Here is a 10,835-nt window from a genome sequence, read left to right as displayed (position 1 = left end):
GACTAAAAATTAGAATTGTCTTTATTGTCAATGATAACGACGTAGTAAACAATCCTTACAACGGCATTAGTTGTGGTGCTCTAGGATAAACATGTATTAGAGAAAAGGTATCCAAAATTCCTAAACATGCAAAATGTGAGGAAGCAGTAAATGTTTTTTGCATAAAATATATATGGATTTCTTGCCATTGTCATCCTGAGCTGTGATGTCATCGGAGGAACACCAGCATCCTAGCGAGCCAGTCGCCATATTATTTTACGTATTAATTAGTCAAAGAGGTTTTAACCATGAATTTGGTATTTTTTGTGAAGAATGCCAAGGCGTTGTCTCAGGTGGATGCAGTAATGGTACAACAAAAGGCCAGCAGCCAAAGAGGGGCTAACTTGCAAAAAAAAAAACACATGCAGAGCGGCCATTGGAGATCAACAAAAAGTGGCCGCAGCCTTCGCGGAAAAACGCGAGGCTAGTCAACCAAAAAACACGCAGTGAGGAGCTGGGCTAACTGGGAACCAACAACAAAAAGTGTCAACGGTTACAGTGATAAACGCAAAGCCAGCCGGGATTAAACAAACCAAGGAACATGCCAAAACCGGCGCTAACACCAGGCTAGACAGTCAAAAAATACTCAGTGAATGCCAGGCTAACCAGAACGAACAACAAACAGTGGCAACGCCTAAAGCGATAAACACAAAGACGGCCGGAAATAAACAAATGGGCACGGCAAAAACAGTGCTAATGCCAGGCTAGCCGACCAAACAACACACAGTGAGCAGCCATTGAGCGCCAACCGGAAGCAAAAAAAAAACACCACAAAGCCTTTGGCAGCCCCGACGCTAACAGATAACTAGCTGGACAAAATTATACTAACTGTGACACGCAAACGAAAACGCCCCACCCAAAAGGAGGCAAAGGTGAACAATGTTGTGTTAATGGGATTCACCGCTCGAATATAGTTGTGTTCCTTCAATAACATCTCAGTTTACCGCAAACAAGCCAGATGGGTCAAAATTTCTTGAGTTTCCTGCACCTGGAATATTTCGCAACATATTTGCAAAATTGCGAAACACTACATGTTCTGTGCTTAATGAAAGAAAAAACAGTTTGGAAAAACCTTAGGGGTACACTGTAAAATATGACCATTAGATGTCATTGTCTTGTGAAGCTCAACAAAATTGCTACAGAGAAGAAGTGCCCACACTAAACAATTTGTCTTTTCTTTCTTTCTGCTCCGTCCTTTTAGAAGGTTGCTTTTTAGGGGAACAAGTAGCAGCAAAATAGAGGACAATTATGTTAACTCCCTTTAGGTGAGGCCCATGTTATGTAAAATAAAGGCACATTTTTCTGTTACAATTGTTTTAATATAAGCATGTTCATGTATTCATGTTCATGTATGCTCATGTATTTTTGCTTAAGATTGAAATCAGTATTGTTTTATTTTCAATGAATTACAGTTTGTTTTACCACTAGGAGGCACTAAATACTACACATTGTCCCTTTAAGGGTAAACCCTCGTTTAATAATGTCAAAAAATTGATACAAAAAGGGAAATCTGTTGAGCAACCGCAGTGGCATATTTGTTGAAATTCGGGGGTTCTTATAGTTTCAGAGATGTCAAACTCAGTTTGGCTATTGAGCTGGCTCCAGATTTTCTGTTCTGAGGGGGTCTAGATCAATAAAAGAATGTCAACTCCAAATCTTTAGCTTTGTTTTTCAGGATTATGCTTTATCATTCAACCTACATTAGTAATTTACCCTAAGTATTACAATCACAGATGGCAAGAGATCTTTTCTAAACACAACATCCTTATTGACAAACAATGAGGCAATGACTGTGTTAACTGGTTTATCTAAACAGTTGAGTAAATGCAATTTTACACCTGAACCAACTCCCCACGTTATCCAAACCTAAAACTGCCCTCTACTGGCTGAAGAGAGCATTTGGTTTGCACATTCATTTAAAAACATACATTTTCATAAAAAGGACCTAGAGAGTTGCTTTTATTGCTTCTTGACATATTCAGAAATTTATGGCAGGCCGGATTTAATCATCCATGATTCCATATGTTTTACATGTCTGTTATAGTTTATACGTTTTATTCAAAAGAGTGAATACTGCACTTAAAATTGCACAGGTTTTACTTCCCCTTCTAGCACATAGTGTAACAGCAGCTGCTGTGCTTGTAAATGGCCCATCCACCAAAATGATCCCAAATGAATGGAAAATACATTGGCAGTGCTTGCATGATGAAGAACAATTAACATATGTGTATTTATTATGAAAACGGAATTGGTTGACCTTTTTGTTAGTTCATGTTATGTTATTTGGTTTCACAGCCGCCCTCATTAAGGATCTCAAATTGGTAGTGGGCACACTTGAGAGCAGCCATGGAGCAAAAGTCGACGCTGCGAGTCTTTTGGATCTTGATCAGATTCAGACAGAACTTCTGCGACGTGGTTTTTGGACAATCCCGAGCAGTTATACATTCGCACTTCTTCGATGCTGAAAACATAATGAGGAAAGACGTACCGTTAGTATGTGTGTAGTTAAAAAAAAAACATTAAGTGAGTACCGTATCTTCCGAACTAAAACACAAAATTGGCCAGGAATTTGAAAGTGCTCCTTGTAATTGCCTTATATACCAGAACATACAGTGAATGAAATTAGAAATGCATAATCACAATTAAATGATACCGCATATGGCAATCGTTCTGCCTTTGAGAAAAATATAGAGGTATATTTGTGGGCCCTGTTGTATTTAACATGTTAATTGTTTGTTACTGAAATAAAAAGAGCAGCGGAGAACATTGAATACTTTTTGCAAAACCTCTTTTGTGTTTGCTCTGTAAAATAATTGTAAGTATGAAACATTTAGTGATTTTTTTGAATAATTTTTGTGGTTTGTGGTAATGTTTTGTACAAAAATGTGTTGTGTTGTTTGAATTGTTGTTGCTATGGCTAGGTTCACACAACATGAAAATCTGATTTTTTTGCACAGACGCCAGCCACTTTCACACGTGGTCCTAAATCTGATACGAATCTGATATTTTATAATGCAACTTCTGTCCGAACGATCAAGTTGCATTCATGCGACCTGCATGTCATCCATTGGCGGTAGACGTCACTATTTTGCCTTCAGCCAGGTCGAAGGAGGAGGAGAAAAAAACAACCATGGTGGACAGAAACACGGAGTGTCATTAAATCACACATTTATGGAAGATGAAGACATAACTCACCTAAAAGCCAACATCGCATCGCGGATTCACAACATCTCGCTAGAGTTCGTTCTTAAAGCGATAGTATCCTCTAGTGGTAGTTATGATAGTAATATATAATGTAAATCGCACCACACGGAAAGCATTTAAAAAGAAAGAAGAAAAAATTGCTGTAATTGTTGAGAATAATATCGATATCGACTGATAACAAATGTTTTATCGTGATAATGTCATGTCGCCAGGGCCTACTTGGAGTACAGTAGAGTAAGCTTTTATAAACGGATGAAATAATCAGTTTATGTAGTATGAAATAAATTATTTTGATGTATTTATTTATTTTTCATGCAACCCTAGCTCTTACTCTAGTTTGAAATCCATTCGCCTTGTGTATGAAAATTGTATCACAAATCACTCATTTTTAGTGGTTCGCCTTATAATCCGATGCCTTAACACGGTAAGTGCGCCACTTACTCGAACATCTCTCCCATTCATAACAAGTGTCAAGATCGCATGACTCCTTCACAGAACTCCTTGAGGCAAACTTGGCTCGGAACCTGGCCCACTCCAGTTTATCCGGATCCAAACATTCGCAAGAACCTTCCCCCACAAAGGAAAGTGGATCACCGTGGCAGCGCCCGGCATAGAAGGAGCAGAGGGACATTGGAACGGTAATGTTGAGGTCTACATTTAGGATGCAGAGACTTTCTGGTTCCGATCTGAACACACACACACACATTGACAAGTCACTTTATCAGTGCAACCAAATACAGCAAATTTTCCTTTGCTACACCAGTTTATTTATTGGATTACAAAACATTGCAATTTTTGCCTACTGCCCCTTTTCTCTCCTCTCCTGCCGCATCCCAGAAGACACAAAAATAAAGACAGAAATTTAATAGGGACATGTTTTAGGTTTAGTCTGTTTATTTGTCAAACCATTTAGGGATGCCAAAACATTTGCCTTTAGAATTTCAAGTCAAGTAAAGGTTTTTTGAGGTTTTCCTTGCCTGCATATTAGTTTAAGATCAGGGGATGGTGTAATCGAAACCTGTGCAGTCCATTGAGATATTTTGTGATTAAGGGCTATACAAATAAATGTGACTTGACTTGGCCTTTAGAATTGTATCTAATGATAAAATCAACTTACTTATATCTATTCCTACATGTATACAGTATAAATATCCCCAACCCTGCTGTGGTGGTGTCTGCATCATCCTCAGACTCGGGTCCTCAGACCTGGGAGTTTTAGGATGGTTTTCCACTCTTATCTGATTAAACTATCTATCGATCTATCTATTTACCTTGGTCATATCCCTTAAGAGGGGTGACCGACAGCAAGACAAACACATACAATAACAGAAAATAAAAGGGAAAAAAATGGCAAAAAACACACAAAAATTTTGGGCCAATGGCCAACCCAAATGCCCAGTCACCCGAACAAGTTAGGCACCTCGGCACCTAAGTTGGTCATGCTTTCGTCCCTCCAGATGATCTGATTAAACAACCTTCATAATTCAGCTGTTTGCAGTTCTAACAAAAATCTCTTGCTCATTGTGATCCTCTCCTTTATCTAGTAATATGAGTTCCCACGTCTTTCTCCTATAAGAGAGGGACTGAAACTAAATTTCGATGACTTTCTGGGTGGGAGACGCGTTTCCGATCTATTGGACCAGAGTGCATTCCGTGATATCTTTATTTTGAAACTTTGTAATAAATGTCCTCAACTGCATTGCTTCTCTGCAGCTCTACCTTTTAAAAGTCCAAATACTCGGTCTGGTCCATGAAAAGAACACGCGGCGAAACATCGAAAATGCCCTTCGCCTTCAATATACATATAAACATACTTAAGTACTTACAAGCAGTTCTTCCTCTGCATACAGACACACTGAGAGCCTTGATTCATCTCACCTGGACCACACTGTGTGCCAGGTTCAAAGGGTTCATCTGAAACGGCATACAACAAGTAAAATAAAACAGCAAAATATATATCATTTTTTACATTATGTCCTACAATAACATGCATGTACCAGCAGTGCAGCGCAATTCGGCAGGTAGCGGTGGTTCCCATGTGAGACTGGTGCCGCACCTGTAAAAACCTCGAGGCTGCGGCATCAAACCTGCTTCAACACAGTCCAAACCCACAGAATCACCAACTCTATATTCTTCTTTGGTGGGGAAAAGTGTCATGTCTTCAGGAATATCAGGCGGAAGGCATATCTTTCCTAAAAGTAGAGCAAAATTTACAATCATGAGGGAAAAGAATAGTTCATAACTTATTGCCAGAATCCTTAACTCACTGAGACAGCTTCCTTTTGGCTGACTCCAAGTTCCGTCAGGAAGACAATTGATGAACTGGAAACCATCCAGGTCAAATCCTGTAAAGCACTTGAACTCTTCATCCTCGCCAAAATCATAATATTGCTTGGCTTTCTGGAAGTAAATTAAATGAAATGTTAAATACCATCAGAAAAACAAAGGAGAGAAATGGTACTGTCTTTACCCGTAAGAAGCTATTGATAGGCGGGTTTGGCCTGGGACAACCTTGCACTCCTGGAGGAAGCTCCTCTCTCCATCCGGTGGTGAAGTCATCATCATTCTCACATATTTCCTGTCTAAAAACAAGACATAAATTGTTCATGCAATTTACTGGAGTTGTAAGATTCGCAGATTTGTTGTGTTGGTTGTGACAATTGCAACAGTGTATAGTGGTGTGCACAGACACAGCATGCACAAGGTGCACTAGCATTGTGTATTATGTATGCACTATTTATGTATTGGTTGGTTTGTTGGATCCCTTAACCACGAGGGTCATAGGGCCATCATTTTCTGTGGTGTGTCTTGGGCAAGTACAGCCTGGTGGCGCCCATCCCTCTGTAGGCCTACATATGTTTCCACCCGGTCTGGAACCAGGGATCCTTTCGCGTGTTAGGCGAATTTGCTATGTATTATATGTATTTATGTATTAAAAAGCATTGAATATTGGATTGTTGCAATCCGATTTGTGATGCTTATTTACACTTTTTGACTTAGATGAAATGTTTATGACTACTATACCAATCTGCTTGTCACGGACCTGCTCCCGTCTGCCAATGAAAAAGACATTGTCGCTGTTTTAGTTTCTCCTACTGTTTGAAAAGGGAGATGTGACATGGCTCCTCATCTCTGTCCGGACCCTCACAGGGCCGACCTCCTCTCAAAGGGGCCGGGTTGTTACACCGTCGTTTGCGATGTCTCTTAATGGAAGCTGAGCAGCGACTCCATGGCCCCCAGCAGCCCCACGAGCCATCAACTTCCTCTGCAAGTTTCAAAACACCCAAATATTTATTTATGTGTACTTTAAAGCCAGAGTTTGGCAAGTTCATTAATTAAACAACCTTGCTTCTTAGTCCGAGTCCTTTTCATCATGCAGCTTTTTATAAAGCACTTTCAACAATGTGGTACAGTAATCCCTTCCATGTATTGCGATATGATTTTCACGGTTTTAAAACTTTGCAGATTTTTAAATAAATGGTCTCTATATTGATACCACCATATCGTGCAATGTGTTCTGCAGCAGACACCACACCACACAGGAGCAAGTTGTGTGGGTGTGACTGTCTGTGTGCGCAACTGTGGTATGCTGGTATATTCTGTCAGTCAAACAGCCAGGGAGGGCAGGTGCCCAAGTCAATGCGTCCAACAAAAACAAACTGCAAAGCACGACTAAAGTTACAGCTACACCTAGTTCGTTACATTAAAAAAAAAGAAAACATCAACTAAAGAAATGGTGCTCACCAGCGAGTGCTCCGTGGACTGTTATCAGGTCAGGGTAGGGGCCGAATTGTGTTGGGAGACAAAGCAATAGCGGTGCTACAGGTCTCGCCTACTGCTTCAGCTACATAGCAAGCCACACTTGCAGAGCCTGTATCTTACCCATGCTAGATCCATTACCAAGACCTGGAGTGACAACTCATAGGAAACAGCTACATTAGGGATGGTTGTATTTTAATTATAACCGAGACCAGGCTTAATTTGAGGATACCAAATGCTATTATGCAGCTAGCCAGCCTTTTCTAAATTGCTTTCTTACACGGTAAAGAGAAGCCTCCAATTTTGTTGTACTTTTGTACAATGACAATAAAGACAATTTATTCAGCTGCAATTCCGTTTTCAGGGTTTTTATTTGTAGATCCATAGTTTTTTTTTCTGATACAGTCGTATACTTTCCGTCGGTAAGGACATCCTCTCAAGGTTAGAAAGTACGTTTTTATGAAGAGGCGTTACTTGTTGGGATTTGCCCCTATTAACTGTGATAACCGAGGTAATACTGTATTATTTAAAAAAAAATGTAGAATCTTGATTTAATTGTGTTTTATTGCACAGCACATAACTTAAATTTTCATAGCCCTAACCCTTCTGGTTACATACAGTCTTCATTTTTAAAATTCAACTCTACATTACCTGAACTGAAGTCAGGAGCTCTCTGCTCACAGTTGGGACCAAAGGTGCCAGTCTGGCAGGCACATTTACACTCCGTACCAGAGAGTAAAGCTCTGGCGTTGTTGGGGCAGGGCGCACATTTGCAGGTATCAAACTCTTGCAAATACTGTAGCAAAGCTTTCCTCAGGTGCCTCCTCTTTGTGGCTGCACAGGGTATCCCACGCACCAGAGCTATGATCGGCTGCAACTGGATGACAGCAAATGTAAAGTAGGCAGAATTGAATTAATTTACTTGATTAAAATATAACACATTTTCATTTAACTCAACCTTGAAATCAATCACAGCTGGGTTATCGAGGACAGACTTCACCCAGTTCTTGTAGGAGTCTCGGTCGGGAACGGGTCCCTGCCTTTCCCAGGCCAGAGATCCCGCCTCTCTGGTCCGACCCCCTTTCACTGATGAATAAGACTTCTCTGCCGCCTGAATGTAAGAACCTGATACGGACAAGACATCAATTCCATGCAAACCCCTTGTAAGAAATGAAATATATTGTTGCTCTGTGACCGAAACCTTGATATTTTTGAGTCATTTTGCTGTCAGAGCACATAGGGAGAGGTCGATATTGAGCGAGGGCAGTTGTCCATTTGGCTTCTCGTAAAAGACAGCCCTTCACATGCTCTTCCGAATCACCTGTTGGGGAGAAACTATGAAAACTACATAGTAAATACAAATAATATATTTCAAAATATCTAGATGAATTCCCCAGGACACACAAAATAGAGAAATTTAATAGGAATGTTTTAGGTCTGGTCTGTCTATCTGTCAAAATGATGGATAAGGTCAAAACATCCATTTGCCTTCACAATTGTGTCCAATGATTGAATTTTAAGTGAATGTTCAAACCAGATCACTAACTCTGATCAGATTATTGATCAAAGCTTCCTCAATCTATGATAAAATGCTTCAGTGTTATTTTTGTAGCTTTTGTTTAACTGGACCTATGCTGCCAGTCTTGAGCATGTTATTCATTTTACCGTGCATAAACCGATAATGCCTGTAGAAGGCGTGATTTGTTTTTGTCTTAAAAACTGCCAGGCTGCACTTGCCCAAAACACATCACAGGCAGTGGCTCCCCTATGACCCTGGCGGTTAAGGGGTTGGTGAACCGTGAAACTAGCAACTGTAACCAATTACAGTTGCTGTTGAACAAAAGAGTGTGTTGTGTCACCCTGACCCGAGTGACGTGGGCGCTTTCTTGTGTCCTGTTTCATCTGGAGGGACGAGAGCATGACCAACTTAGGTGCCGAGGTGCCCAACTTGTTTGGGTGTTTGGGCATTTGCGTTGGCCATGGTCCAAAAATGTTTGTGTGTGTTTTTTGCTATTTTTTTTCCTGTTTTATTTTCTTTGTTATTGTATGTGTTTGTCTTGCTGTCGGTCAGCCCTCTTGAGGGATATGACCAAGGTAGATAGATAGATAGACTGTAACGTGCCCAACACAGATTGAGAGAATTTGTCCTGCATCGCACCTGAACTGGTGAGTTCCTCTCGGTTGTACTGGTAAAGCAGGTCATAGAGGCCCCCCAGGGTGCCTGAACTGTAATAATGCGTTCCAAATACTTGAAAAACATTCCTGTAGAGGGCGTAGTTGTACTCGACAGGAAGTGCGTGGAGAAACTTGAGGAAAGGTCCAGACAAGACCAAATCACTCGGTTCCCTCACTTTGAATGTGGACATGGGAAGAACTTGGTGGACCCGAAAAAACATGGAATCCTAACAGGGAGAGGATAATGTTTATTAAGCATTTATTTGCTGAAATCAAGTTAATAAAATTGGGCATTAAAACGTTTAGTACACAATTAGTTAATAGTTAATATAGAAATTAGATGAATAAGATAAAACTAAAATTACCTTAAAGCCCCGTCTCCAGTTGTTATGTTTGGAAATTTCTGTAACTGGGGTTTTCTCTAGACATACGCCAGCATAGTTTTTGCTCGAAAGACATTTCTTGTAGCTCGGTTAGTTCCTATCTACAGGTATCACTGCTTTAAATATATTCCACGTATTTGTCTAGTGACATTTTTTTTCAATGCAACTGTTATTTTTGTTACCTAAATAATAAAAAAAATCATACTGATAAATGTATTCTGTTTTTAAATTTGGATGTTGCAAAGGAGATTTCATAGGATGCCCGTTCCTTTTTTTGACTATTGTTGGCACTGCGGTTAGTTGTTTTGACTATTTCATAATTGTCGCTATCAGCCAATTATTTTGCTTTTATTTGATACACACCCCTTACAGGCTGATTTTTTTTTGTAAATTAAAAGATTTGATATAAAGAAAGGGAACAGGTGGAACTCCTTATCTGAAGGCTTCCCTCCCTCTCCTCACTGCAAGTTCAAAATCCATTGAGGTCTTCTGTCTTTATTTTGATTGTCTACTAGAGTTTAAAATGATCACTTTGGTCCTTTGACGGCAGCCTGCGATTCACCTGAAGGACATGATGAGAAGTTTTATTAATTCACGTAAGATTACAATTTAATGACAGATAAAAGTTAGAGTATATAGGGCCCTTTAAGGACAGCCATTACCCTAATGTGCCTTGATGGAAATTAGTTTGATACCCCTGGTTTAGTAGATTTTTTTTCTGCAATGTTTTTGTGAAAAGTTTTTGGACTGACAACGGGACGAAAACAAGCCTAACTTCAGCTTTTTACCGTCAGCCCATTCTTGCCTTCCGATCTCTCACTTGTTTATTAAAGTTGTTGATTTAGAATTTGTTGTAACCTTGTGTTTGGTGATTACTGTAAAAAGGAAATAGTCAATCTTTCAATGTGACTGCTTGTGTTTTTGGTCACTCACAGTTTTCTTTGATGCTTCAAACGCATCTTTTGATGTTATATGTGACGTCAAAGGAGGGAAAATCCGCCAGCCGAAAACAAAAATCTCTTTATTTTTCTCCTCTTGAATGGAAATGGACTTCTTCACATTAAAGGACTCGGAGTGCAGAGGATTTGGATGTGTGCTGAAGTCTTCCATCGCACCAACCTTCATGCCAACAAAAACAAAAAAACAAAACTCTCTTTGTCAAATAAAGAAAAGATTTTAATGTTTTTTTGATAATGTGTGTATTATTTGACCACTACACTAATATACATACATGTATACAGTAATCCCTCGGTTATCGCGGTTAATGGGGACCAA

The 10,835-nt window shown here is 39.8% G+C and overlaps 1 protein-coding gene across 1 annotated transcript in view; it reads right to left on the bottom strand.

Moving 5' to 3' along the window:
- Positions 1 to 3: 3 nt before the first annotated feature.
- The window catches only part of c6.2 (complement component 6, duplicate 2), a 21,397-nt gene continuing 10,565 nt past the window's right edge, over positions 4 to 10,835 (bottom strand). Inside the window, exons 7-18 of the mRNA XM_088356181.1 lie at positions 10,494 to 10,679; positions 9,161 to 9,404; positions 8,204 to 8,323; positions 7,961 to 8,127; positions 7,654 to 7,879; positions 6,340 to 6,508; positions 5,714 to 5,825; positions 5,511 to 5,643; positions 5,241 to 5,435; positions 5,070 to 5,157; positions 3,685 to 3,929; positions 4 to 2,500 (exon numbers count right to left, since the gene is read on the bottom strand). Of these exons, the coding sequence (XP_088212307.1) occupies positions 2,319 to 2,500; positions 3,685 to 3,929; positions 5,070 to 5,157; positions 5,241 to 5,435; positions 5,511 to 5,643; positions 5,714 to 5,825; positions 6,340 to 6,508; positions 7,654 to 7,879; positions 7,961 to 8,127; positions 8,204 to 8,323; positions 9,161 to 9,404; positions 10,494 to 10,679 (2,067 nt within the window). The 3' untranslated portion in view covers positions 4 to 2,318. The remainder of the gene's footprint in view (positions 2,501 to 3,684; positions 3,930 to 5,069; positions 5,158 to 5,240; positions 5,436 to 5,510; positions 5,644 to 5,713; positions 5,826 to 6,339; positions 6,509 to 7,653; positions 7,880 to 7,960; positions 8,128 to 8,203; positions 8,324 to 9,160; positions 9,405 to 10,493; positions 10,680 to 10,835) is intronic.

The sequence above is a fragment of the Urocampus carinirostris genome, chromosome 16, assembly GCF_059441175.1.
Source record: "Urocampus carinirostris isolate Australia breed hairy pipefish chromosome 16, RoL_Ucar_1.0, whole genome shotgun sequence".
Taxonomy (NCBI): Eukaryota; Metazoa; Chordata; class Actinopteri; order Syngnathiformes; family Syngnathidae; genus Urocampus; species Urocampus carinirostris.
Note: the sequence above shows the minus strand (reverse complement) of the source record. Positions and strands in the feature narration are given on the sequence as shown.